At 46.7% G+C, this 26964-nt stretch overlaps 2 protein-coding genes across 2 annotated transcripts; one reads left to right on the forward strand and one right to left on the reverse strand.

Annotated features, from left to right (window-relative positions):
• Positions 1 to 10497: 10497 nt before the first annotated feature.
• LOC8051879 (SAP domain-containing ribonucleoprotein) lies at positions 10498 to 25804 on the reverse strand. Its single transcript, XM_029994401.3, has 9 exons — positions 25676 to 25804; positions 25404 to 25506; positions 22944 to 22970; positions 22385 to 22770; positions 21706 to 21767; positions 21540 to 21633; positions 17241 to 17312; positions 10764 to 10826; positions 10498 to 10680 (listed from the first exon to the last, which is right to left on the reverse strand). The coding sequence occupies exons 1-9, from the start codon at positions 25724 to 25726 to the stop codon at positions 10648 to 10650; spliced, it is 891 nt and encodes a 296-aa protein (XP_029850261.2). The 5' UTR covers positions 25727 to 25804; the 3' UTR covers positions 10498 to 10647.
• A 372-nt stretch (positions 25805 to 26176) lies between these two features.
• On the forward strand, positions 26177 to 26937 carry LOC8051878 (cyclin-dependent kinase inhibitor 3). The gene has a single exon (XM_002435494.5). It carries the CDS (start codon positions 26274 to 26276, stop codon positions 26880 to 26882), a length of 609 nt encoding a protein of 202 aa, XP_002435539.3. The 5' UTR covers positions 26177 to 26273; the 3' UTR covers positions 26883 to 26937.
• Positions 26938 to 26964: the final 27 nt, after the last annotated feature.

Genomic DNA, 26964 nt, shown 5'->3' on the forward strand with positions numbered 1-26964 from the left:
CGTCTAGCTATGGTGTACTAGAATACACCACAGCCTAGCCTTCGATCTGATAAAACCTACCGGACGGAGCGCGCGCAAGCCTGCAAAGAATCTTCCTACAATCAACCATCCGTCTCACACGTGACATGTCACGCGCACCAATCGCCAGACAGATCTGCGGTCACGCTGGGCACAAAATCGTTTAAACCTCTTATGACTAGGCTTCACCAATATTGCAACGTGCCCCCTCCTAGTACTTCTAACCTCCTTGGTGCCGATACTCTAAGCGCAGCTAATTTATTTGCTCTAGTTCCCGCGAAACTCCTTTTCCCTGACTGAAACTGAAAGTAAACATGAATAATATACACCATTATTATAGCTTATTTAGTTATAACCAACTACACATAATGAGAGGAGGAAGCGGCCGGGTAGGAGAAACGCGGGCTTTATGTGCGACCGTTCTAACCGTCTCAAAAAAGAGAACGCGCGAGCTTGCGCTGGTTTAAAAAAGGCATCCAAAGAAAAGAGGCGGCACGCTGTGCTGTTTGTTATTATGCGTCTAATTGCAAATTGTTGTGTGTATGTTTATACAGCCGGAAGTTAGTCCGCTTTAGTGGGCGTCTGGGGTCTTTAACGTGAACCACGCAGTAGTGATACACGACCGTACGCCGGTACGGTGCTCTTCCAGATCGAAACGGGCAAGGGCGGGGTGGGTTCTGCAGCGCGAGCTGTCGCTCCATGCAAGTGCTCCGAGCTGGTGTGCGCTAGACCATGCACTCCGCCACCGACCCCCCCCCCCCCCCCCCCCCCCTTGTGCGTGTAATTTATATACAGGTAGAAGTACTTGAAGATCGACGATGGACATCGATCGTCTCGAGGTAATGTAACGTAATAACATAACATTATATAAATAATAACCTTATTGAAGGACTGAACGACTCAAGTTTTCAGTTCTTGGATTATAATAACGCGGTAGCCTATTGTCCTTACTGTTGATGAAGAGCAATGTGAGGTGACGAGGTAATGAATAAATGATGAGGCTCTAAAAGGACAACGACATTAGTGGGTGCCGAACCACAACCTTACAGTGCCAGACCTGTTTCAAGTATCGTGTACCCAAATACTTCCTTCACCCACAACGGAATATGGTACAATCAATGAGGATGCTGCTTTACAACTGTACGTGGAACAGAAAAACTGCACTGTGCAGAAGTGCGGCTTATTCTTTAATAGGAGGGACGGATTTCTAGCAGCATTCCCTGATTGACTACTTGGAACAAATGGCCTCGTTGGCGTAAAGTGTCCGCGTTCCAAAAGATTCTTGAAGCATACTTAAACCGCAAAGGAGTATGAGGCGAAAAATAAGAAAAAGGAGCCTGGTGTGAAAAATCCAAATCACCACCATAGCTTCCACTATCAAATACAAGGGCATTTACACAATACACAAAGAGAGTTGTGTGATTTAGTTATATTTACACTCAAGGGCATTGATATCCAACGTATTAAGAGAGATGACACCTTCTGGTCAACCAACACAGAGCCTTTTCTACTCAAGTTTTACATGGAAGGCCCGACTTCCGCTGAAATTCCTTACGAAGACGAGTTGTCCGACCGAATAAACTGCAATTACTCTCGATCTGGGAATCTCTCGATCTTCGTTTGTAAGCCATAGCATCATGAGATCGAGGGGTGTGGCTCTTGGTCCGCCGAATATTGCTTCGGCGGGTGTTTTTACCGTGTAAGATGAGACCGTCGCGTGCTGCTGGAACAACAACCTGGCGACTCTTCACTGAACTGCTTCTCCCGTAAACTTCAAAAGGTTTTTTTTTTTTTTTTCGCACACCATCTTTTCTGCATTCCCGTTAGTTGCAGGATGGTATGGTGCGCTAATGTGATGCCTGATGCCGGTTGTTTTTTTTTTTTTTCTTCAAAAACTTGTTTATTTTGTTTGAAGCAAGATTTGGCGCGTTATCACAGAAAAGTATTTTCGGTAGGGAAAAAGTAGGTAAAAGAGACCGTATAGAACGTCAAGGACGTGTCTGGATGTCGTGGCAGGTATCGTGTAAACTTCCAGCCACTTAGAGTACGCATCGCCCACGACTCCGCAGATGCGGATACGTTTCGCCACCCACCGATTAAATAGTGGATCGTTTTCAGTTATTGTTCAAGATGGCGTTGGATTCAAGGAAGACTTCGAGTCTTTCCAGAAAGTTAGCCTAGGTGCCAGGATTTTTGTCGAAAGCGGTAAGTGTTCGAAACGTCGACAACGTCGGTAGCCATAGTCCCTCCTATTGACACTGGACACTTACTATTCGCTGAGAAGAAACTTGCTTGTTCGTCTGCCACGAGTCGTCCGATATCAGGTCATCAACGCAACACCATCTCCCGACAAAAGCGAATGTCCATAGTTAGCAATCACGTGAACTTATAAATTCCCGAACGCTCACAACTTGCCGTCGCTAAACGCCGTTCATTCATAGCGTCATCATTGCAAATAAACGTCTTCCTATTTCTTCTGATGGTTTTCATCATATTCCTTCTAAGCTGTACTTACCACATTATGTGTCGGTACTTCCGAAAATAATGTAACGGCGTTTGTTTTCTGGGAACCCCTATAATGTAACAACCTTTACAACATCTTCCGGACCCCGTGAAACACAATATTTCGTGACGTCATTTTATTCGTCATTAAAACGGTGAGGTAAGTACCGTAAATCGCGAAGCAGTTTACTAGACGTCCGCTTCCATTGGTGTCTTGGAAGATTGAGTCTACTGAGCGTGCATTCCTGCAGAAGAAATTTTCATTGATAGAATATTAACACGTCAATCAACATTTAATTCCTTCCTGGTAAGATTTATTGCGAAAGCCCGTGACAACCGCCGAACCGCATCTCCCTATATCAGAGAACAATTTATACCCAGCCTAACAATCTCGCATACATCCGTTTGCTGGGCCACGCTACTTGAGCTTGCTGAGCACAGCTGGCAGCGGCGCGAGCAAGGCCACGAGGGGAACGTGATGGTGCTCGAGCCATCCCATTGTGTGAACCAATGTTTCGGCCACCCCACGGGTGCGTGTCGCCATCTATTGGTTGAACTAACGCCTTGTTCAAGATGGCTGCCGTGGGACCGCAGCCTTAAGAGCCACCGAGGTGGTTTTTGAAACAAAATATTCCGACAAGCATAGTTTGATTGCGAAAATGGTGTTTCCAAGTGATAAAAACATTAAAATATTTTTGCATACGTGGCGGAATCTGAAATGGCAGAATGCATTTCGTGGCGCCCATTTCATTTGGATCGCGTCGGGAATGCGTACCGACGCACAGTAGAACGCGCGTAAAAGTAACTGTGGTGCACCCGCAGCCTCGCGCTTGTGTTTCTGATATCTCTGGCTCGCTCACTGCAGGCATCCAGGCATCTGACACCGTGACATCTGGCGATTTTTCTGTCTTTCACGTGGCGTTCCAAGCGGCACACGACGGAAGATGCACATCAAGCTGTTCTTGAACACGTGTCGCCATCTGTACTTTATATTAAGAAACTACAATTTGCCGTAACTGAATGGGAAAAGTTTGAGGTCTTATAACATTTTAACGTGTTATATGTCAATATGGAAGTTCTGGAAAATGTAATATAGAAGGATGCTTCATAATTTAATGTCTCGTTATTTTGATTAGTTAACGTGATTCCGTTTTTATAGCGCCTTAAAATGATGTCATTTTAAACTTTATTTTTTATTTTAAAATATGCACTATCTGTACAGCTCGTTGCTTACTTTTTTTAATTTATTATATGCAACCAAACTCTCACGTAAATTATCGTGGACAATGTGACGTTATAACTCGAGAAATATTTTTTTCAACATTAGAGACTGCGGTCTATTAAAAGATAAATTATTAACTAACAACTAAAAGTAATCTTAATTTCGAGACATTAAAAATTGTCGAAAAACAGCTCTTTAATTTGACATTAACTTTATAATTGTTAGTTACATAGAACGAAAGTTATAAGCCGTCAAAAAAGCACCAAAACGTCCTGCACGGTGGGATTGCACCTTTAAGGGGCCCTCCAACAGTATTTGAGCGTCGACTTTTTTTTGCGGTTTCTAGACGCTAGTGGTCCCGGAAACCCAGTGGACAACGAAAGAGTTTGAAAATATTAGCGCATCATATTTTAATTTGACAACTCGGAAACACCTCCTCCGACGGTGGCGCCGCGAGGTGCCGAATGCGCGCGCATAACGGCGCTCCCTTTCACTATACGTCACATTCTCTGGGTTTCGTGATTGGCGAGAGCCGTCCTAGGAATTTTGAAGCGAAATAAAGTATATCACACGTTAGCCGTCATTATTTCTCTAACAAGTCATTTTTACAGAGCTAATAAAGTTGCGAAGTAAAGTTCAAAAAGGGCGAAAACAACGCCTTGTCGCTCATGCGCGCCTCCCAGCGGCGTCCGCGACGTACCATCGCGAGCAGACGACAAGTGATCCGTGCAGTCAACGCGCATCGTATTTTCACTTGTGTGCCCCCGGTCCCGGTCAACTAAAAGTAGTAAGAGGAGCCAGGGGAACCCTTATTTTCTTTTAATGCCGTGACAGACTTTCCACTGTTCGAGTGAAGTGCGGCGACGGGACCCAGCTTTTGCCCAACGGGACCGCTCACCAGTTTGTAGCTCCTACACGCCGAGGTGGCTCCGGTGGCGGAGTTGCGGGAGACGAGTCTTCCGCGGCAGTCGAAGCGGACTGAGGTAGAGACGCGTCGCGGCGCTTGCGTGGAGTGTCCCCGTACGGCGCGACGCCCAGCTCCGCACTCAAAAATTCGATAAGCCCGGTAAATTCATCGATGATGGCAACTCGATCCCAAAGCTACGATGGTTGCAGCTAGGCCTAATGGCCGACGAGCCGACCGGGCCGACGCTTTTCCAATCGCCCGGGCCGACGCTTTGCTCCCATTGGCCAACCGCTTTGCTCCAATCGCTAAACTGTTTCATTTTACGTCATGAAGCGCAATGTTTTGCTTATTTAAAGTTGTTTTTTGCAATATTTAGTTTTCTAATAACTCACAAAATATTGCGAATTTCTGTAATATTCTTTTTCGTCGGTGTTCCTGCTTTCATGGAGCTCCGTTTGAGCGCGAACTTCAAACCGGTCAAAAATTGTTGATGGGCCCCTTTAAAGGGGCACTGACACATCAAAATCATATTTTTTTTTATTATCCGAAACGATTGAAAACGATGCCGGGACATTACCCACAAAATTTGAGATTTGGGAATTCAGTATTCGTGAAGTAAAAAAACAATTTCCAAATGCCGAATTCGAAGTTCCCGCGCGATCGGCGCCGGTGCCTTGACGTCAAAAATTGAGGAGACCTGAGAGTCGACTTCCTTTCACCACTCCCTGCTGTTGCCATGGCGACCCAAAGCGAGGAGGAAAGGAGTGAGCGGCGGCGCGGACCGGTTTTGAGCGGTGTCGCCTGTTTTCCGTTGGAGGATACAAACCCAGGAGACGAACGAACTCCCCATTTTTGGTATTTCAAAAAGAAGGGCCGTAGTGCGTTCGCAATTGCGTTAAAAAACATGTTTTAGGATTGCCGTAATTAAATGTTCTAGAGATGTCGCCAACAAAGCTTCTAAATTTCCTGATTTTTGACGTCACCGATCAAAAGAAGCGAGGAGGCGAGAGGCGGGAAAATCAAACGCCCAAAATAAAAAGGCGCGCGCGCGCGCGGGAAAATTTTTTTTCGCGATGCGGTTTTATTTGCGTGTCTATGACTGCAACTTGCATCGTTTTAGACAATAAAAATAAATACGACCTTTGGGGGTGTCAGTGCCCCTTTAAAGGGCTAGGGCTACGGAAACGAAATTTTTGCTCTTATTTCTTTGTTCAGATGCGATCTATGTTGTGCCGGTAACCCAGAAACACTAGTCTGGACTGGTGTTTCTGGGCTACCAACAGAAAAGTCAAGAACACCAATTTAAGAAGAATTAGCAAATTTTAAAATGGCGCCTGTTGGCGGTTTATTAAGCTCCGTTGCAATGCCGCCAGGTCACGAGTTCCCAAGAAGCAGCGCCAGTTCACGCCAGTATTGCTCGCTCGTGGAGTTCTTTGCTTCTTAATGCGAATTGACGGGGAAGGCCAACGCGTTTACTACGTTGAATATGTTAAAGCTTCCACAAGATCGCCGTTCTCTGCAGACGTTAGATAGAAGCCTGATCTGAGGAGTAGGAAAGGGGGGGGGGGGGGGGGGGGGGGGGTCTCTGTTAGGCTTGTATCGTATTGCGGTATACAAGATAGCCACGCGGTGAAGCGAAGAAGTGCTCATTTCTTTACGTCTCGAAGGAACTGCTCGACGGTCTTTCCTTCTGCCTGGATCCTTTTCCGGAACATGTACCGCTCGTAAATTTCGTCCGTTTGTGAGTCCCTGTCGAACTTGTTTACGACGGTCTCGTAGTTGTTAGCGCTTTCCCCTTCGGCGAACGTGAAAGTATTGAAGACCTCGATGGCATCTTCTCCCGCCAAGCTTAACAGTAGCGCAGCCTTCGCATCGTCCCTTAACGGCTTGCCGTGCGGCTCCGTTACGGTGAAGTATATATCTCCAGCTTTTGCTTGAAAAAGTTCCAGTTCTGGTTCACGTCACCTGGGGCCCTAAACTCGTCAAACACAAAGTTGGGGCCGAAAGTTCGCGGAGCGCACTGATTGGACGCCGGCAAAAAAAGCGCAAAGTCATCGTCTCTATAGTCCAATCGGCGCGCTCCGTGAACTTTGGCCCTAACTTTGTGTTTGACGAGTTTAGGGCCCCTGTTGTACGAAGTAGGTCTGGCGGTTTGAGTAGGTCATTTCTTTAGGCTGTTGCTTCCTAAGCGCTTACTTGTGGCGACGTGTCGTGGGATAGTCCGACCACTTCTGACACCATGTATAGTTGTTTATTCTAACGAAATCATTATCAGGTCGCTGTTATGTCCCGCTGTGTCCAGCGTGTCTCCTTTCAGTCCAAAGGCTGCGAACGATGTCCCGGGCGCTCGTGTTGGTCGCGCGAGCACCTCGCTTCACCGCTTGGCTATCTTGTATACCGCAATACGATACAAGGCTAACCATACCCCCCAGCCCCCCTTCTCTCCAGATGCGCTATGAATAACGCGCTCAAATATGGCACCCAGTGATTACCTTATATACATATGCATAGTTTGCAGGTGTCGCCATTGCTTGGTACTGACTTATATCTGCTTACTGGTTCCCTAAGCTACTACTACTGCGGTGTGAAACTAACACGGTGAGCCGAATGCTCGTGGCACATGAAATACCGGTATGGCCGCGAATGACCTTTACGGGCAAACTATGTATTGGTACCCTGCGTCCGCTAGGAGCCGCTACCGATCGCTTAGCGAACAGTGCCGCGCGCGGCCACTTTTGAGTCGGCGTAGGGAGAGCGGTAAAGACCCGCCGCCACTCACGCTGCTTCCGTGCTTCCGCCAATGTGGTAGCCCAAGCAGGCATGTCTACCTTGCCACACCCACTGGTGTATCACTTGCAGTTGAGCTGCGACTCCTGTGATTGCCGAGGTCGCTTCCCGGTGAGAACGCGCGACGCCGCCGCGAGAGGCGCGTGTATCGGCACTGAGTTAGATCTCCAGCGTACAGTCCTCAGATATTACTAGGCGAGACTGTTACGCGTTGACACCACCAAGCGGCAACGCTCGCCACTACAGTACCCTAGGCCAGGCAGGAACTCTTGACGTCACGAGCGCGATGCGCATTGCGCTTCTGGCTGGCCTTCTTTGGAGTCAGAGGCTTCTGAGACGGCCAGAAGGCAGAAGCTCACGGACACGTCACGTCACGGCACTAAAGTTTAAGATTGGGAGAAAAAATTTAATGAAATTCTACACGCGTGCTATATCTACATGATTCTGCATCCGTGCTATATCCAATAACAAAAAGATATATATATTTCTACACACGCGTCTTCGCGAGAGAAAATGTGTTTGTGGGAAGGAACAGTTATAAATTTTAATCATTGGGTAAATATTTGAAAATACCTATGGTTATTTTTTGTAAAACATACTTGTAACGGATAGGCTCAATTTCGGTTTGCTTCTACTCGCTTGGTGCCAATTTCGAAACTATGTACTCCTGCGAAAACGGGACGGCAAAAGTGGACCTCAAAAACGGGACTGTCCCGTTTTTGAGGTCCACTTCCTACCTCTGGGATACACAAAAGAGAGTACCGGCGATTTCTTTGCTGGTGGCCGGAGAGCTGGCGGTATGACGTAAGGTTCAAGGCATACGCCGTGCAAGTTCGTCTGCTCTTTGCGCACCTCGTACGTTTGTTTACCTACCCCCAAGCGCGTCCACGCGAGTCTGTTTACCCCCGTCCTTGACCAATGACTGCGCGCGCTTGGCCGCCTTGTCATCACGCGTTCCGTGCGCATTCCCTATGCTGCCCTTTAATTGGCATGCTCCTCCTTACGATCATTACGCCAGACTCACTTAGGAACACTTGCTCACCGTATAGTTTCAGGCGAAACGGGCATCGTCACTACCTGTTAAGGTTCCTATACGGCATTACAAACGAGGCTTTAGCGACATTCACCAGGTGCTCGCTGCTAACCGTTTAAAATTCCTTTTCGCGTCTTTTTCGACCAGAGATTGGTGTGTCCGCTGCGGTACTGCCGCCTTGAACACGAATAGACCAAGAAATAAGCGCCAACATTTCGTTGTAGAATACCTTTAATAAATGTGCATTTCTAAAAAAAAAAAAAAGAAAAGCAATGAAGTCAATGAAATTTGCATTACTTCCCTCCAAAATTGTCGTGGCAGTAGGGAGGGAACCAATAACCAGTCTGGGACCCGATTTCAGAACAGGATGATTAGAGAATTGCAAGTGCTAAGCTGGAGTCCTTTTCTTCTTTTCAGTTTAGTGCTGCTACCTTTTTGACGGTTCATAAAAGATGACTCATTTTCGATTAAGCCGAAGAACTTGCACAGTTAAGTGCACGCGTCCAGCTGAAGTCACAAGGGCAACGGTAGATTCTCTGAAACTGGTTTTCATTTCTTTCATTTCTACACAAATTTCCACCACAGCCAATTAGTTTTTAATCTATGAAAAAGCTTGAGATAATTGGCAACAATAATTTTAAGCGCAAAGGTGACAAAGTGTCGCTACTCTGAAGAACACCTACTCAGTGGCTCAAAGACCTAACGATGGGAGTCGGGTAGTTAGTTGACTAGGCAGAGGACAACAACTGTTGCAAATCTGGTTTCTTAGCATGCACAATGTTGGGGAACGAGAATTACTCCACAACCAAAAGTGAGCGTGTCAGCGCCTTTCTGACTGCCCAGGTTGTCAAGTTCAAGAAGTCCATGTTCCACTTCCTCGTGAGCTACGACAAGGGCATCTTTGGCTTCGGGCGCAGACGCTTCTGGAGGATGACGCTCAACGAGGAATCGCTGCACCTTAGGGTGGCGGTCAATGCGAGCAATCGTATCCGTGGTTATGCGGGGCTCCAGGAGGACACCACGGGTGTTCCGGTGCTGCGCTGGCTTATTGCAAATGATGGCGAAACAGCGAAGCAACTCCTGTTCAACATCCTTGCAGACTCGCATGCATTCAGAAAACACGGAGCGTGGCTCGCACTCTATGTGCGCAGTCACATTGCAAGTGAGCTGCTGAAGCACTTGGATACAAGCAGACTGCAGCCGTGGATGCTGGTCTTCAATCGGAAAGAGCCTTTCCTGCATTATAGGAACATTGTCGTGTTCACCTACATTTGATAATGGAGCAGTTATTCCAGTTTTGTTCTTTCCCGGATAACCTAGGTTTTTTGTTTTCAAATTTGCAGGTATACATGTTTGCAAGTATGGACTCAGGGCACCGCCATCTTGCTCACTTGGAGTGCGCTTGAGCTAGTCCATAATCTGATTGTGTCGCCGCAATTCGATTATGACACGCCCAAGCGCACCCCGACTGAGCAAGATGGCGACGCCGTGAGCCCATACTCGCAAATGTGTGTACCACAGCAGTATACACGACATACAGCGCTCAAGGAAACTAAATAGACCAGAGGAGCATATGGCCTAACAAATATAATAATAATGTCTTTAGAGCTCAAGCAGTGCATAGAGTAACCAAATGACAGAGCCATTGGTTACTCTAGGCTAACTGCACATGCTAGTTGTATACCCCAGTGTAAGTGGATGTGCTCTGCAAGCAGAGCATACGCTGCTACCCTAGCAAGGCCCCGAGCTCGACCAGTGTATTTGGTTCCATTGAGCATCATACATACACATATGAAATATAATGTATGTAGTTGAGTAGGAAACATATATCAATGATAATGAGCAGTACCATGAAGCTGGCACATGCGATCAATGAACAAATTAAGCAAGTTTCAAAAATTAATTTATCATTGTCTAAGAACATCCACGGCTGCAAGTTTGCTTACGCTGGAGAATAATGCAATTCTACCCTGTGTGATCTCCTCACTGGTCGTCCCTTTGTGACAAATTTTATGAATGCAGTTGCCATTAGTGAGATGAATAATTTATTTACTCCTGCTAAAAAGAAAACGCACGCTGATGGCAATGAATGATTAGATAATAACAAAAGTTGTCAACATTTTTCCACTTCCTGTGGCGAGATGTTTCCAGTGTTTCTGGTGGCCTTCTTGGAAAAGTCTAGATGACGATGGTCTTGGATTTCTTGGTACCCTGCAGGAAATTGTGGAAGTTGTCGATGTAACGCATGATTGGAGATGCGCTATTACTAAAGATTTTTTCTAAGCAAAACCTACCTCTGTGTCTGGGGTGTTCCCAAACCTCTGCTTCCTTTTCAGCAGACGCTCCTTTTCCTCCAACTGTAAAAGATGTATTTATTGAGCATGTTAATACCAATTTTAGACATATTTATACATTAATAGACAGTGTAAAACGAGGCCAAAATCGGCAGTGGGGGCAAAAATGAAATCTTTAAGAAAGACACATAACACTGTGTACTAGACTATGCGTCAGCCCCCCCCCCCCCCCCCCCCCCCCCCCGCCCCCTACTCTCAATATTCACCATAAATGTATACATAAATAATGTTCAAGGGCAACTGTAAACAAACTTACTACAATTGCTTGCTGAAAAATGCACGTTGCATCTGGTTTTGTAATCTTTTATGCACATAGTTTTTTGCAGGGCAATAAAATAAGGTTTGATGAAGAACCCGAACCTAAAGTCAGTCTCACAATGTCGTTTAGAGACCAAATACTGGTCAAGTCATCTTAGTAGCAAGTCAAGAATTCAGGAGAAGATTCATCCAGAAGGGTTGTGCATCCATGTCAAGTCCTCCTGCCGTTGCTGCCGAGGAAATACATCTGCCTATGTGAGTCGTCCGCTTCATGACACCGCAGCAAAACTCACCACTAATCAAGGGAGACGACAAAAGAGAATTTTAGAAAACTGTTATCGTGTTCTGCATATAGCACTGCTGGAGCCCCTGAAGAATGCTTCAAAGGCTCCAGTAGTGTCGTATGCAGAACGCGGCAACGGTCTGCTAAAAGTCCTTATTGTCATGTGGCAGCACAGGAAACTGCACGACATGCACAGTGATGTGATTGGCCTAAGCCATTTTGGCGCACGTTTTGGAGCAACCAAACAGTGTTTTGGAGCAGCAAAAGCGGCTTTTGGAGCAGATATTTCTAGGAAAATAAAAATATTTGTTTTAAGTGCTGTACAAACGAAGGACACTTTGTGTTGTGTTGTGTTTTGATGCGACGTGTTGTGACGGAACTCGCTGCTTTTGTTTTTACTGCTCAGACATCCCAAAGTGTATAGTGCTGTAGGCATTGCCAAGAAATTTCGAAAAACCGCTTGCCACCGTTTTGCTGCTTCCCGACGTGCCAGATTTTCGTCAAAAGTAAGCAAACGTAAAACAATGAATTGCAAGCGTCTCAGCTGGTGCCGCAGTCACGCAATCATGTTCGCATGCACATGAGGCCAACTTCGGCAGGCTTGCTGTTGGGCATGCTTTGTCGCGCGAGCGCAGACAACGGCTGTCCGATCGAAACCGAAACCATGCCCTCAGCTCGGTCGTTAACTTATTCCCGAAATTGTACACAAAATGTAACTTTCGAGCATGCGACTTAAAGGGATACTGAACCAAGGAATTTAGTGTCCGTAATAAGTGGCGCGCGTTCTTTCCACGAGCCAGCACACGCAACAAAAATGACGTTAAAGACCTCCATCGGGGTTAAGATGACGTTGAAATGTATCGGCTTCGGGCCGAAGGAGAATAAAGACAAGTTTTTCATCTACAGAGTGGTGTCTGGTGTAAAAGGTAAGCAATTAATTGGTCTAACAAGCACGTAGCTTTCACTTGTAGAGATGAAAAGCTTGTCTTTATTCTCCTTTAGCCCGAAGCCCATGCATTTCACTGTCCTTTTAAGTGCAAATGGAGGTCTTTGACGTCATTTTTCTTGCGTGTGCTCGCGCACACCGGTGGTTGCTGGCTCGTGGAAAGAATGTGCGCCACTTATTATGGGCACTAAATTCTCTGGTTCAGTATCCCTGTAAACAGTCCAGCGGCGCGTGCTTGCCAGCAGGCCGGCAAACAAGGTACAAGCTAAACACACAAAAAATGAAGAACCTGAGTGCATCGGTGCAAGACATTGCGAGCCAGCCTCGAAACGTTCTTGGAGCGCTTTGTGCAACGACTGAACTCGAGACAAAGAGCGTGCTGTGCGGGTTCAGCATGCATACATTGCCTTCTTTGCTTTAGCTCACTTCTCTTCAACTTTATTTCACGGCAGATCTTTCACGTACCGAGGTACTTTTCGAAAGAAGACCCACCGAGAGGAATCTAGATAATCAGTACTTTGACAGAGCAGTCTTTGAATTAAATATGTATTTTTGTAGTAACGTATGATTTAAACAAGAACAGGAATGTTGGTGAACATGCGGCGGTACTTCGTTTCATTTTAGGAAGTACCATATCTGCAGTGATGTGGGACGGCAACATTCGACGTCGCGCGACCACGGTGACTGAAAGGCAGTGACCCAATATAGTTTTCCCACGGTCGTTGCTTCAGCTCACAAAGTAACTTCTGCCGCACAAAAACGTGGTTTCGTTTCCCAACATGACGGCATAGTTGGTACCCGGAATGCTAGCGTTGGAGCGTCTGCACACATCCGCGTCTATCGCTGAAAAAAAAAAAAGGAGACGCAAGACGAGAGCCACAAGAGAGAGCGCGAAACGCGAGACGCAGGGAAATCCATGAAAGACCGGGTGGACAATTGATGCACGGTACTTTGTGTCAGGTGGCCGCTTGCGCCACATAACACACGTCTGCTCAATTACAGTACTCAGTTTAGTTTCGGTTGCGAAAGGCAACCTAAATTGGTCCTTTGGGGCAGGCTTGGCGCAGATTACTCATATTTTTGCGAAATGTAGCAGGATGTAGCAGGGTTAGCCCCTTGGCGCAGTTTGGCGCAATTGGCGCAGCAATCACATCACTGCATGCACAACAGAAAAATGATCAGAGGATTTTCTATAGGTGGTCCAAGTCACCAGGCTCGATCTAAAATGGACCGTAAAAATCGACGCTTGCACGTAGCAATCAACTTTTTGTCAAAGGTGTATTTCACAGGTCGGCTTTTTTCTTGTAAAATTACAAAGCATAGTTCTCTTTTTGTAAAAAATAAGGCCAAGAAACTTGTCAGGTCTACGGCGGGCAGCGACGCAGAGGACAGGGGCCCAGTAGCGGGGTGTGTTTGGCATTCGTATTGCTTGATGGTGTCGGGAGCAGCGTCAGAAGGTGCAGCCAACCAGCGAAAGAAAGCAGACGACACGCATGACAAAATCCGTTGGCAGCAAGAGCTCCGTCGTTATGCAGATGCATTTTTTTACTTCAAGTTTTGATTTTATTGTCCGCATTTATTTTTTTAATCAAAGGTACATTTCAAAAACATTATGTTCATTTTAATAAACCATGGTGGTCGCGAGCCGTAGCAATAAGGAGGTAGCACCATCTATCAATACGAATGGACCCCTGTCGTCTGCGTCGCTGGCCGCTGTAAACCCTGGCAAGTTTCTTGGCCTTATTTTTAAAGGGGTAGTTAAACGAAATTTTAGCGCCGATCTTGTTGCATAAATATGGGCTAGGGACAGGCACCACCTCGGAAATATAAATATTGCGCTGTAAAACACAGGAGAACTAATTTTAAACATAATTAAACGATTTCAAATTCTCATCTGGTGGATGGGGGGAAGTTCTCGTGACATCACTTGTGCCAAAATAGCAGCGCCGTTCTGCGGCAATACGGCGTGCCGGCAGAATTCGCCTAGGCCTGAACGCGTTTGCAAAGCCTTGGCGGAGGAAGCCAAAGCGTAGTTGGCCACAGTGAGCTCGTTCTCGTTGCGGCTCTTTGCACGAAACGGCCCGAGCATGCTAATGGCACGGCCGGTATTAGTTGCTGCGAGTCGCGAGCTGCAAGCCGACGTTAAAAAGGATATGTTTGAACTACGAGGGTGTCAGCAAGAGCCACGCAAATGCCAAATACCTGTTCACACTCGGAGCGGAAGCGCGCGTTTGATCGAAGTGCTGGATTCGCTCTTAGACCGCGTTTCGGTAAGCGCTTCTGGACCGATCTTTTACGATTGCAACTCGATACTGACATGACACTCGGCAAAGAAAGGTTAGACCGACATCGCGTAGCTCCCACGAACTGCTATAGCTCGACACTGACGTAGCGTCGAGTCAGAATAAAAATGGCATACTAATAACAGAGTGTACATACCGAGTTGCCAAGGTAATCCGTATGGCGTTTATTTGAGTTCTATATCACACAAAACAAGGAGATAGAATCAATGAGAGTCCCTTTTCGACGACAGCGTTCGTCACCGCTGTCTCGGAAAACAAGGAGATCGAGATGACAAGGGGGAAATATTGACCTCTGAAATTTAGTTCAGGGATCAAACTACTCATCCGGTAAGGGTCCACAAGGGTTGCGCGGGCATATTCCATTCAGCAGGCCAGCCGGTCATGGACAGACGGTCTTGGCCAAGGACCGCCGGAGCAACGGTGCGCCGAGTCGATGTTGCTGCTAGGCCTACTATATTCTGCCGAGCTCGCTCGGTCGGCAGAATCGTGGCTGTTGTAGCTCTTCTCGTGTGTTTGTGGATCCTGCGTTCTTGATCGTCGTGGTCTGTTTTAAGTACTCCTTCCTTTTTTCTTGCTGGTTGAAGTCGGGACGCACGAGAAGAGCACGAAGAAAAATAAATGTCCGTTGGTGGCCGATACCAAGTAACTGAGCGACGCTGTCGGCCTTGTTGATTTGATCGTAAAAAGTGCGTAAGACAGCTTCGGAGCTGTCGTAGGATTCTGTCGTAACCTGCGCAAAGGTTACGACAATTTCGTTTCGAGAGCACGGGTTTTCTCTCAAATTTGTCGTACACACTTTTTTCGTCGTGAATTCGCTTTGAGAATCCGGCCTCAGAGCTGGTTTTGTCAGTGCTGCCGTGGTTGTCGACTTGCCGTGGTGCAGCGTGCGTGCAGCCCTTGCGCATCTCAAACGGCGACGTTGTCACAGGTCGTAAATCGTCGACGCGCCACCAAGTGGCAACGCTCGTAACCACAACATTCACGCCGTAGCCTTTCCCGACCGGCACAAGTGACGTCACGAATGCGCCCAATATCCCAAGACGCATCGCGCTCTCCGATGGCCGATTTTTGAGCGCGCGCCCAATCGGGCCCATCAGGGTGAAAAATATAGCCATCCGTTCAAAATACAAACGCGCGATTATGATTTATGAATATCATTGATCATACTGAACCTATTTCTGACCATAATAGGTGTATTTCAAGTTTCGCTTCAGTATCCCTTTAACAGAAAGAGAGCTATGTTTTGTAATTTTACAAAAAAAGACCAACCTGTGAAATACATCTTTGACGAAAAGGTTAGATTGCTACGTGTAGGCATCTATTTTTACGGTCCATTTTAGATTGAGCCTGGCGACTTGGACCACCCTCTATGTCAATGACACATGCTAATGGCAGTACACAATGTCCCAAAGCTGCAGGTGGCCATGACTGTCACTACATTTATCGACACATTCACATGGAATGGAACGAGCTTGCTTGACCATAGTGTTCCCTTCAATCACTGCTTACCAAGTGGGTGACTGCAAACGAGAAGATTGGGCTAGGATGCCACGTTTTACACATAAACACTGCTTCAAAGACGTCATCTCAGTAGGCAGCCCTCATTTATCAACTCAAAAGTCAGTTGTTGGAGGCAGTAAGCGCACATATCTTAGGAACGCTTCAGCGATTTTGCATAACAGAAACCACCGTGGACAAATGCTGATACTATCCTGTTCCACCATTCATGCGATCAAAGTCGACGCAACAAGCACAAGCATGTTGTTTTGAGCTATGCTTTCACTTCCAAGTGATCCCACTTAAAGCGTGGCACTTGCTTTTGTAACATCTCCTTCGCTCACACAGATGGGGAAATACAGCACACCGTTACACAGTTACGACGTAACTCGAGGCAAGAGCTAACAGAAAACAAACGAAGAGAACTTCAGTGTTTGGCGAAGCGTCTCGGCTGCTGCCAAACCCAGTCGCTCAAGCGGACACGCACATTGAGTACTGCTACGGCTATACGACTTTTGGACACAAACCGTACCGCAAACAAAACCGAGTAACAGCACAATTTTGCGACGTAACGGGTGTGGAAAAAGCTGAAAATTGCAGCAAGAGGTCTACGTCCGCCTGTGTCGACAACAGCCGTGATGCTAGGCACACTGCCATGTCAAAAAAGTATACTCCTAAGGCTGTGACGTTAGTAGAATGAAATGGAAGCAACCGGTGGCTCCTACTGAGCACAGTGTTTGAGTGCAGAATCCACAGCACGCGCTCAGAACGAGCTCCCACTTATCTTCTAGGAAGAACTGCAATCTTGGTGGTGTGGAATGCACAATGTGGAAGCTATAGCCGCTAAATTGACTACATTGAGAGCATCAGTGCTCCATTCCCTTATCTTCTTGTGGCAGTAATGACCCTATGGCCCTAGTGACACCATACTAGTGTGATTAGATTAAGTGAGGGTAAGCATGTATACTTTGCCTTTTCTAGTGAACGCCTGAAGCTTGAGTGGAAATTATTTTAAATCCTCGCCACAGATTACAACTTGGAAAGACACAAAAGACTTTTTTTTTCTCTCAGTTCCAGCTTATCATAAACGATACAATTGATGGACTGAAGGTGAGAAATACAATACTCACATCCTTGGCCACTGTAGAAACACTCTGTCCAAACCGCTCTGCCCTTTTCTTCAGCTGTACCAGGTTGACGGGCTAAGCGAGACGAAATGATAATGCAATCAACTTGAATCAACACTTTTTGAGTACTTAGCTAAACAATAAAATCACGCTTTTCCCAAGCAAGTGCGAACGAAAGTTTGCCCTGCCTTAGACCAAAATAAATAAGCCAAAGGGTGCACACAAATCGAAAATTCATGTGCCACACGTTTTGCAGCACTAAAAACCTCTTCAAGTCTGGAGTGAAAGAGGATTACTCTGCAGAGTAATCTTCTGGTACACCACATCATGATCGCAGGTAAAGGCTCTTTAAAATCTGTCGCAACGTCGACGAGCACACGCACCCAATCGTATAGACCAACGTTGACTGCGGACGGGGGTCTATACTCTGTCGTCATGCGCAACACAATGCAGCCCAGTGCGCGTTGGCGTACCTCACGATTGAATAGGGCATGCTCTATTCACGTTGTCGACAGTTGCTATACCAAAAGCCCAACATCCGGAAATTCGGATGTTGGGGCCAGTCGGAGTGTACAAGACGCTTATTTCTGCAATCTAAACCTGCTGTTCTTGCTGCACCCGTCCTGGTGCACATGGTTAACGTTTGTGCGCTCGGCTGGGCGAGCTTGTGTGCAGACTGCTCAGATGACTGGCTACCCAGAAGGCTTGTTAGGCCTATAGGCCTAACGAGCCGGTGGTGTCGGAATCCCGGCAAAAGCTGGAAGCTCGATGGTGCCCCAAAGGTAGAATTAAGGATCAGCTAACGTGTGCACTATTTTGTGCTAGTCGTACGCACCGGTAACCGTTCCCGACTGAAACAAAAAGTGCCGTTGAACATACGGGAACAACAGACCCAGTGGAATTTTTCCAAAAATTTTCAACCGGCGTGTCTCGGCTTGTAAACTATACACCTTTCCAAAAAACACCCTACCCCAGGGGCAACAAACCGTTTTCGAGCCCAGTCACTGAGTTTGAGGCTCAACTCTCACCGGCCTCCCTGCTAACCCTAACCGAGGGGACTGTGATTTCAATAGGCGCAGTTTCAAATGCTGCTGGCGGATAAATTCTCATCTTTTCCCGCTATATTTTGTGTTTCATGGTACATATATTTTCCCGAGGACATTGAGAAAGCATTGTGCCACATTTGAAAAAACAAAAAAAGAAAAAAATAAACTGTAAACTATTTTTGTTGGATACGCGCGCGACAGAACGAATGCGACTGAAATGTATAGTTCTAGTTATTTGTGTTTTTTTCTTACGATAAGTTTTGACGGCGCCTCTATTCGCCGCATGTGAAACGACAAATCGCTTTGCTGTGAAAAATAAATTGCAACAGAAGAGGGCCGAAAGGCATGCATTTTTCACGCTCACAAATAATGTGTTTACCGATGGACAGGAACATTCAAACAATATATCATACGTACCACACGATGGAGCGTTATCCGAAAAGTATTTATTTGAGAAACAACTCAAATAACACAGGCACAGTCGACGACAGTCACATCTTGACGATCGGAAGGAATCTAAGCAGACTTCGTTTGGGGGCACGTTTTGGGGAGATCTTCCTTTTTTTCACAACCGCACCAAGGCAAAGAAACAAAAGTGACTGACCCGTTTCTCGCCCCAACCCGGACAACTAATTTTGGAGATGACTGAAGATTCTACGCGGATTATCTCAAGGAGGGGGGAGAACGATGTTCTCAAAATCGCGTCGAGGGTCGTTCGACGGCCTTCACCACCTTCGTTTCCCGTGAATGTCGAGCAGAAAAGCTTGAAAGGCAGGCACTTACCAGCCTTATTTTTCACAATGGAAGATAACACAAAAAGGGTACGCAGCACGCATAAAAAAAATAAGTGGAAACTTTCAAGAGGGGCGAGAAAACGTTGAATGCAAAACCGCAAAAACGTCAATAGAGAACTGTGCTGAGCGGGTCTTCACAGTCCCAGAGTGGCAGAAAATTTCTAGCTGATAGGGGGCGCGAGAGTCGCACCAGCCGCATCAGCATCAGCAACATGGCGGCGGCCTAGGAGCGTTTCTTTTGGAAAGGTGTACAGTATCAGTACGCAATGAAAGTGGGACTGAATCCTGTATTGTTTGTATCAAACGCGTACATTGAGTAATTTAGGCATCAACCACTCTCTTCGGTGTCAGTTTCCTTAAGTGATTGAATTTATAATTTTGGATTCACCGTGTTTTTTAAAGTGAAGGTCTCTACTGGCAACAAGGAAAAAGTGACGTCAGCAGAAGGCACGGGTTCACCCTTTTGGCTGCAGACTTTGTTCCCAACTGATTTCAAGCAGTTTTATAATGTCAAATGAATGCTTTGGGAGCTCGCTCCAGCACCAGTCCAGCAGCACGAAACAAATGTCTGGCATAGTCCCTTTCTAGACTGCCCGCTCAAACTGCAAGCCTGCCTTCCCTCGACGTCATAGTACTGAAAAGCACGGGTATTTTGAACTCTTGGTTTTGTCATAATTTTCACTTGCCGATTTCACAATAACTATTCTGAATATCACGAAACTAAATACCATACCGAAAAGGGTAAAACCCGGTGATTCTGAAAATATATTTAGTTGGGGTAGCTCAATAAATCGCCAAACGAAATGTCACGTGTGATGGTGCAATCTCCACAAAAGCATGTTACAACTGTTTCGGCGGTGGTGGTTTCAATTCACTTAAATTGCTTTTGAAATCGAAAAGTATCGTAGTTTAAAACTCCCATCTCGCCGTCTATAGCCAAGGCTAAAACAATGTGACGCGGCGTAACATGCCCTAGCCTGCGCATGACACTAGGTGGTGAGGAGGTAGCCGACGGAGGGCTAGTTTTACTTGGGAAAGGATGAGGCTTCATGGCACCACATTCACTTTCTGCCTCCATCATTTCCGTTCCAAACACCAAAAAGACTTTTCTAGTCAACGTCGCACGACGGCCTAGCTTAGGTGCCTGGAATGCTCCTTCGATCGATCGTGGTTACTGCGTTTCCGTTTCTGGTCCCTCGATTTCCACCTCGTGATGTCACCACTGGCGCATTTGGTTGCTCGTCGTGATCCTGGTGATAACACTGTAGCGGAGGCAGCCCTGCGGCTGGCAAAATTCAAAGCAGTCACGGATTGGGAAGCTGCTACAACAGCTACGACCACCGGGCTTGTGTTGCAACACTTCTACGACCAACCAACAAGGTTTGACCAGTGATTAAATGCTAAGTGAGCTGGTGGCACCTGTGACACGATTTCTTGCCAATTCAAGACTACTTTCGATGCATAGGCAGTAAGGACACTAAACGTACCGGTCAAATATGCGTTGTAGGCAACATACCCGTGCTTACCAAGCTTCAAGAGGATGCGGCCCTCAAAAAATATGCTAGTGTTGTGCGACGGGGACAGCGTGCAGCAGAAAGTTGTTGCCTGTTTCTTTTTCAATTGTGCACTGAGAAGGCGCACTGTATTCTCCTTTCTTTTTTTTTTTTTTCTTAATTTAGCGTTATTGGCAAAGAGACCAAACAATAGGGGGCACTTTGTCCAGCCTGTTCTCCACAGAGCTCGGTGCTTACCCAAACGCAAAGTTTGTGGGTTGGATTTTGTACATCATCTTCCTCGATCAGGTGCAGGGCACAGATTGACCAAGAGTGCTGCATCAGCGTTTGCCAGGCTCAATTGGTACTTTAGCGTTTGAAAGCGAGGCACAGTCGAACGCTGACACAGCCAAGCGATGCATCAGAAATGCAAATGGATGATGCACATTGAAAACAGAGCTCTTGAGGAGAAGGAGAGAAGGGCATGTCCTCCACTTGCTCCTCCCCTCCTCTTCCTACCATCCTCCTGCTCCTCTCCCCTCCTGCAAACCCTTCCATCCTCCTCCTCTGTACCCTCCCCTCCTCCCAGTTTCCCTGCTAAATTTAGCTGAAAAATTGACGCCGCGTGACCTCGACAACAATTCAAATCCCCGCTAAATTCAGAGGGGAATTGAATTGCTGTTGAGGTCACATGACATCAACTTTCCCGCTAAATCTAGCGGAGAAACTGCATTTGTTCATACGTGATGCGACACCAAGTCATGTCACGTGATTTTCCCCGCTAAGTTTAGTGGGGAATTGAATTGGTGTTGAGGTCACGTGAAAATAATTTTCCAGCTAAATTTAGCGTGGTTACGCCGACGCCGCTCAACCTGGAAAAATGGCACCTAAGAGCTGCTGCGCTCTAAATAATGGTAATTTCAGACACCAATCTCTCAGCTCTGGCAAACAAACAAAGAGAACACTCACGGGAGGGTTGGCACTGATGGAAGTACGGGATGTCTTCGTCGTTCCTTTTGCCTCGCTCTTGGCCGTACCGGAGTCAGAAGCCACTGCACCAAACCTTTACAGAAAACATACAAGCACGGGGTGAGCATCCTATGCCTCACAGCACGGACTAGCACTAACTCCCTACCTCTCCATGCGGACCTTCAGGCGAGCACTGTCCGAAAGCGGCATGTTGAACTTCTTGGCCCGCTGCAAGCAGGGTGGTAGAAACGGTTTAAAGGAGGACAAAAGGTGTGCTGTACTCAAAGGGTCACTTCCCAGACAAATGCTCCTGGAGACAAAAAATTGCCGGTTCCTTGCCGTGTCCCGCAAACGAACCAAGGCGACGGCTGAGGCTTCGTATCCTTTGCTGCGCACAGTCTAAGCACAGTCATTCTCCACCACCATTCAAAATATGGCAAAGGCCCAAAAGCTACATTGTCAGGCGACATCAGGAGACGTCACATGACTGTGACATCACATGGTCACGCGACATCACAATTTCCCCACATAATATAGTAAAGAAATATTCCCGCTCAATTCAACGGGAAAAAACTTCATGGGAAGTTATAGTTTAAGGAGAGGTTATTTGATGTCACAATTCCTCCGCCAAACTTGGCAGAAAAATTTCTGAACAAAATTTATTGGGGAAACTCCTCGCACAACGTCGCAGTCCCACGTTACAGCGATTCCCTGCTATATTTGGCGAAATGCGCTTCCCTCTAAATCTGGTAGGCAACATCATACACACACCAGATCCGCTGCGAAACCTCGCCAGTAACGGCCGTTGCATAAATGAGGAAAGCAGAGCCCAGTTGCATATTCACCTCTTCCACGGAAAGTGCCTTGCCGGCCGCCTTGATGGCACCGCCAGTCCCGTTCGTCTCGGCGCCGGCTTGCCCGGACATGGTCACCTTTGTTTTCGACTTCTTGCCAGCGTCCGGAGTCTTGGGCTCCTGAGACAAGGCCTGCTTGGCCGGCTGGCCGGCTGCTTTTTCCTGGCCCTTGGCCGAAACCGACAGATCTGTCGCGGTCAGGGGAAGCTTGTCTGTGATCTGCTGGGGAGCGGTCTTGGACACGGGGGTGGCCAGAAGGTCTTCGTCGCTCCCAAAGGCCTCTCCGTTGTTGGCCTTGCCTTCAGTCTGGAGCAGCAAACTGTCCTCGGACAGCACCTCGTCTTCATTCACCTCCGCGGTGGGGTCGAGAGAGGCATCTGCCGGCGACAAGAGGGTGTTGACATGAAAAGTCAAAGACCCGTCGAGTGAAACATTTTACAAAAATATAGGGATGATTGGTTTTAGACAACAGGGAAATGGGAGTAAAGGATGCACAGTAAGCTGGGATGCAGGATACTCCAAAAAACAGTTGAGCATAAAACTGTCTCACCATCCAGCTGGACGTCTGTCAACAGGTCTGTGAAAAAGAAGGAAAAAAGAGATGACAATGTCAGCAGGCAATCACTTGATTACTAATGCAGAGAGAGCACTGGACTGTGGTTAGGGAATGGACAGAATTTTCACACCTTGACCCACAGCAGCACAAATATTAACCAGCGTCTGCAAATACCTTGTTTAATGATCCTCAATACGGAAGAGTAGTTTTCGGTTCAGCTCACAAACTGTAAGTAAGCTGAGCTACTTTTAAAGGGATACTTCAACGAAATTTGAAATATTCCCGTCGTGTTCAAAAATAGGTTGAATATGATCCTTGATATCCGTAAATGACAATCGCACGTTTGTATTTTGAGCCTGGTGGCTGTATTTTTCGTTATAAACGGCCCACTCTGGCAAGCGCTCAGAGAAGGCCCAGCGGAAAACATGTGACATCCAACGCAATCGTGACGTAGGTCGTCCCAGGACGAGCAAAGCTACAGCGAGGCTGACGTCGAGAGGATGGCCTAGTCGTTCCAGCCACCGAAGCGGCTGCTTTTCTACGAATTTCGAGTGACGGGTTAATCTTCTGTAATCTTGTAGGGGGACAACAGCGACTTCTGCGACACACGAAAGGCATTCTCGGGAAGAGGAGAGTTCCTCCTGCCCCTCTTCTCTCGTCGTGGCCGGAGGCGAGACAACCTCCGTCACTAGCTGTCAAGGTTCCTAGACGGGCATTACAAACGAGGCGTTAGCGACATCCACCAGGTGCTCTTTGCTAATCGTTTAATTTGTTTTAAAATTCCTTTTCGTGACTTTTTAAACAAGATATTGGTATGTTCAATGTGATGCAGCTTTTTTGAACACATATAGACCAAAAAATGAGCGCCGAAATTTCGTTGTAGTATCCCTTTAAGGTGACGCAAAACTATGTGACTTCCACCTGTCTTTCACTGCACTGACTATTATTCCTGCGAACTGTACAATAAGAACAACTCTCTGTAATGTTGGTGTTGTCTGCTTTTCGATATTTCTATCTCGAAACAAAACATTGTGCATTTTCAATTCTAAGGTATGAGCTTTTAGGAACAAACATGGCGTGTCTATGCTGCCAAAGAGCATGCAGGAAGAGACAGTCCCTGCCATGCACTGAAAGAAACAGCTAATGATGAGGCACCAGTGACACTGTGACACAAAAATGCAATCCATGCAGGTATTCTAAGCAAGCTAGCATCATGCTTAGAATCCAAGCTCAAAGTTTCTTTTGCATATAAACATTACTAGTGCCTCATCATTTGCCAGAATCCTTCAGAGAATGGCAGTAATTGGCCTGTGTACGCTCTGTAAGAATTAGATGTAAAAGGCTGAAGTCCTGAACAAAGAAATATAGCAAATTGAAAGTTAACACTTAGATCAACACTACAGAAAGCAACCTTACCAAAGAAAAACTATCAGTATGGCAGGCAAAGAGTACAGCCAGTGTACCAAATCTTCCACAGCACCGTTTGCTATTATCAGCAAGACACGTGTCGTAACAATATCAGCCAAATATGTCACTGTCTCTACAAACAACTACTTCAATGTCATCCCTTCCTTTACCCAGTGTCAATGTTTCATGTGCTATGCTGTCAAAGCTACTCGTACGAGTGCATGGCTTAGTTTGGCTCGTCCTTCTCATGGCAGTGCGTGTGAGAGAGAGACAAGACGAAGCCACATGCTCTCACAGCAGTGCAGGCACGTCGTTGTGAACTATGCTAACCTTGACCAAGGCATAAAAAAGAAAAGCCGACGTCAAGTATAACCTGGTTGTTATTTCTTATAGGACACTGCAGCTGTGATCATGTGTGCAGGATGTAAGTAAACAAACATGAATCTATCCTGTAACAAGGACAGATTGGCTCGAGTTCAATCCACACTTATGCCGTAGCAGTTGGTCAACGTTTCGGAATTCCTTCCTAAAGATGCTACTGCGCACAATAACGCCCGCTCCCTGCCGCTCAAGCCTTGCATAAAGTCACGTGTCAGTCTTTGTGGATAACCATGGAGCTGACATACGCGACACTCTACAAAAGAGAAACCAAGGCTCCAAAGCTGCACCGCGATAATGTTAGGACTGCTGCTTAATACGTAAAGTAGAACAACCAATCAAATATGGGGTACCGTGAATTCCAAGAGCAAAATACTCCGGTTGAATGCCTTTGCAACAAAACAATCAAACTTTGAAGTAGCGCAAATTTCTAGAAAAACAAAATACTGACCGACGTGTCATACTGATGCTATCAACATCATTCGGAAGACACAATATATCATATCATATCACTCAGAAGACACATAAAAGTTTCGTTCGAAGCATCTGAACGACGCCGGTTGTTATTTCGTACTTCCGAAGACAGTACTTTTTTTGTAACACAAGCGAAACAGTCGGAGGGAAGCAGGCCGTCTTCGACGCACGTGCCGCGATGACGATCATCGTTACCTTTGGGAACTCCCGCAGCAGCTTCTAAACGTTCCACAAGTTCGCTCTTGTTGCCGGTAGTGGACAGACCTCGTGCCTTGAGCTCTTTTTTCAGGTCCGCAACCTGCAACGCCAGGAAAAAATGCTTAGCCCTTCACGATGTGCCAACGCAACAGTTGAGCGCCGCGATCGGTTCGACCGATACCAATCGGGTTTACAACCGCCTCGCACTTTGTCAAAGATTGTAAAAACGTTAAGGTTCACGATAACCACGCGAGTTATAAGTCACTTACCTTCATGTTTTTGATGGAATCTGCCCCAAGTAAATCCACGGTATCCGCCATTGTAAACACTTTATTTTTTCTGGGGTAGATGGATAAATGGATAAATATTGGCTGTACCCTTATATTGGGTGGTAGCTAGCGCTACCTAGCGTAGTTTAGATTCCCCTTTTACACTATTTTAAACTTTCGAATTAAATTTCGTCTCTCATTAATGCATACAACCCTCAATTTTGCTCCAATTATATATCTGAATATTTATTCTTCAAAGCTACGATCTGTAAGGCGGAGGCGCCTTTTTCCAGCCCAGTGCACCAACCGTTAGCACCTGCTAAATTGGTGGGAAAAAAAAAAGCTTACATAATGCATTTTGTTATCAGACACCAACAATCGCGTATTGTATCAAAAATTATGTTTAAAAAGTTTATTTCAGGGTTATCTAATAAATTAGCCAGCAAAATGGGCACTGAACGACTGAGCTTACAGTGGCTGAGCCAGTGTAATCCAATCCAGTGGCGCGTGGGAGCGCGCGCGTGCTGTGTAAATTCGCGTTTCTAGAACAGTGCGAAGCAACGAATGTGATTTTGGACCCGCGATAATTCAGAAAGCCATGGATTCATCCGACGAAGAGGTCTCGGGAGACTATTTGAAGGCAGCTACTCCTCTGAAGATCGACTGGTTGGATCTGTCAATGTTCGGTTACCCAGACTCTGTCGGCCTGAGCGGACTACCTGGCTGCAAGTTCAAAGACAGCTGGCGAGACACCGCCCGCGACCTCGAATACCTCAAACTGGAAGACGTCAGTGACGTTTTCGTTCTCTGCACCCGTGGCGAGCTGACGCTGTACAGGGTCCCGAGTCTTTTGATCGAGTACGAAAGCCACGGCATAACGGTGCACCACCATCCATTTCAAGATGGCACTGCACCGGGCATAGAGCAGGTGCTAAACATTCTCAAAGAAATCGGGAAAGTTATCGAACAAGGGAAACGAGCCTTGGTTCACTGCTTCGGCGGACTCGGGAGAACCGGCGTTGTGGCAGCTTGCTTGCTTCTGAACTTGGATGACGGCGTGACGCCGGAGTACGTAGTGCGAAAAGTGCAAGAGCTTAGGGGCACTCGGGCCATTCAAACGGTGAAGCAGTACAACTTCATCCATGATTTTAGAAGTCTAAGAGACATGTATCTGGGAGCCAGTGATTCCAAGCTTGCTACCGAGTGAATTGTCTAGCGCGCAGTGGCACTGTTTACTTGCCTGGACCGCAGTATTGTTGATAGGGTAGGTCTTGGGCAGGTTTTGATTT

This window comes from Ixodes scapularis, unplaced genomic scaffold, assembly GCF_016920785.2.
Source record: "Ixodes scapularis isolate PalLabHiFi unplaced genomic scaffold, ASM1692078v2 PGA_scaffold5__190_contigs__length_132052651, whole genome shotgun sequence".
NCBI lineage: Eukaryota > Metazoa > Arthropoda > Arachnida > Ixodida > Ixodidae > Ixodes > Ixodes scapularis.

What these genes read in the sequence shown, in the direction of transcription:
- LOC8051878 (XM_002435494.5), top strand. Translation starts at nt 26,274, where the DNA reads ATGGATTCATCCGACGAAGAGGTCTCGGGAGACTATTTGAAGGCAGCT.
- LOC8051879 (XM_029994401.3), bottom strand. Translation starts at nt 25,726, where the DNA reads ATGGCGGATACCGTGGATTTACTTGGGGCAGATTCCATCAAAAACATG. An exon ending in AGGCACTTTCCGTGGAAGAG is followed by an intron (nt 21,768 to 22,384) that starts GTGAATATGCAA and finishes CCCTGCTTGCAG; the next exon opens with CGGGCCAAGAAGTTCAACAT. An exon ending in CCATCAGTGCCAACCCTCCC is followed by an intron (nt 17,313 to 21,539) that starts GTGAGTGTTCTC and finishes CGTCTCGCTTAG; the next exon opens with CCCGTCAACCTGGTACAGCT.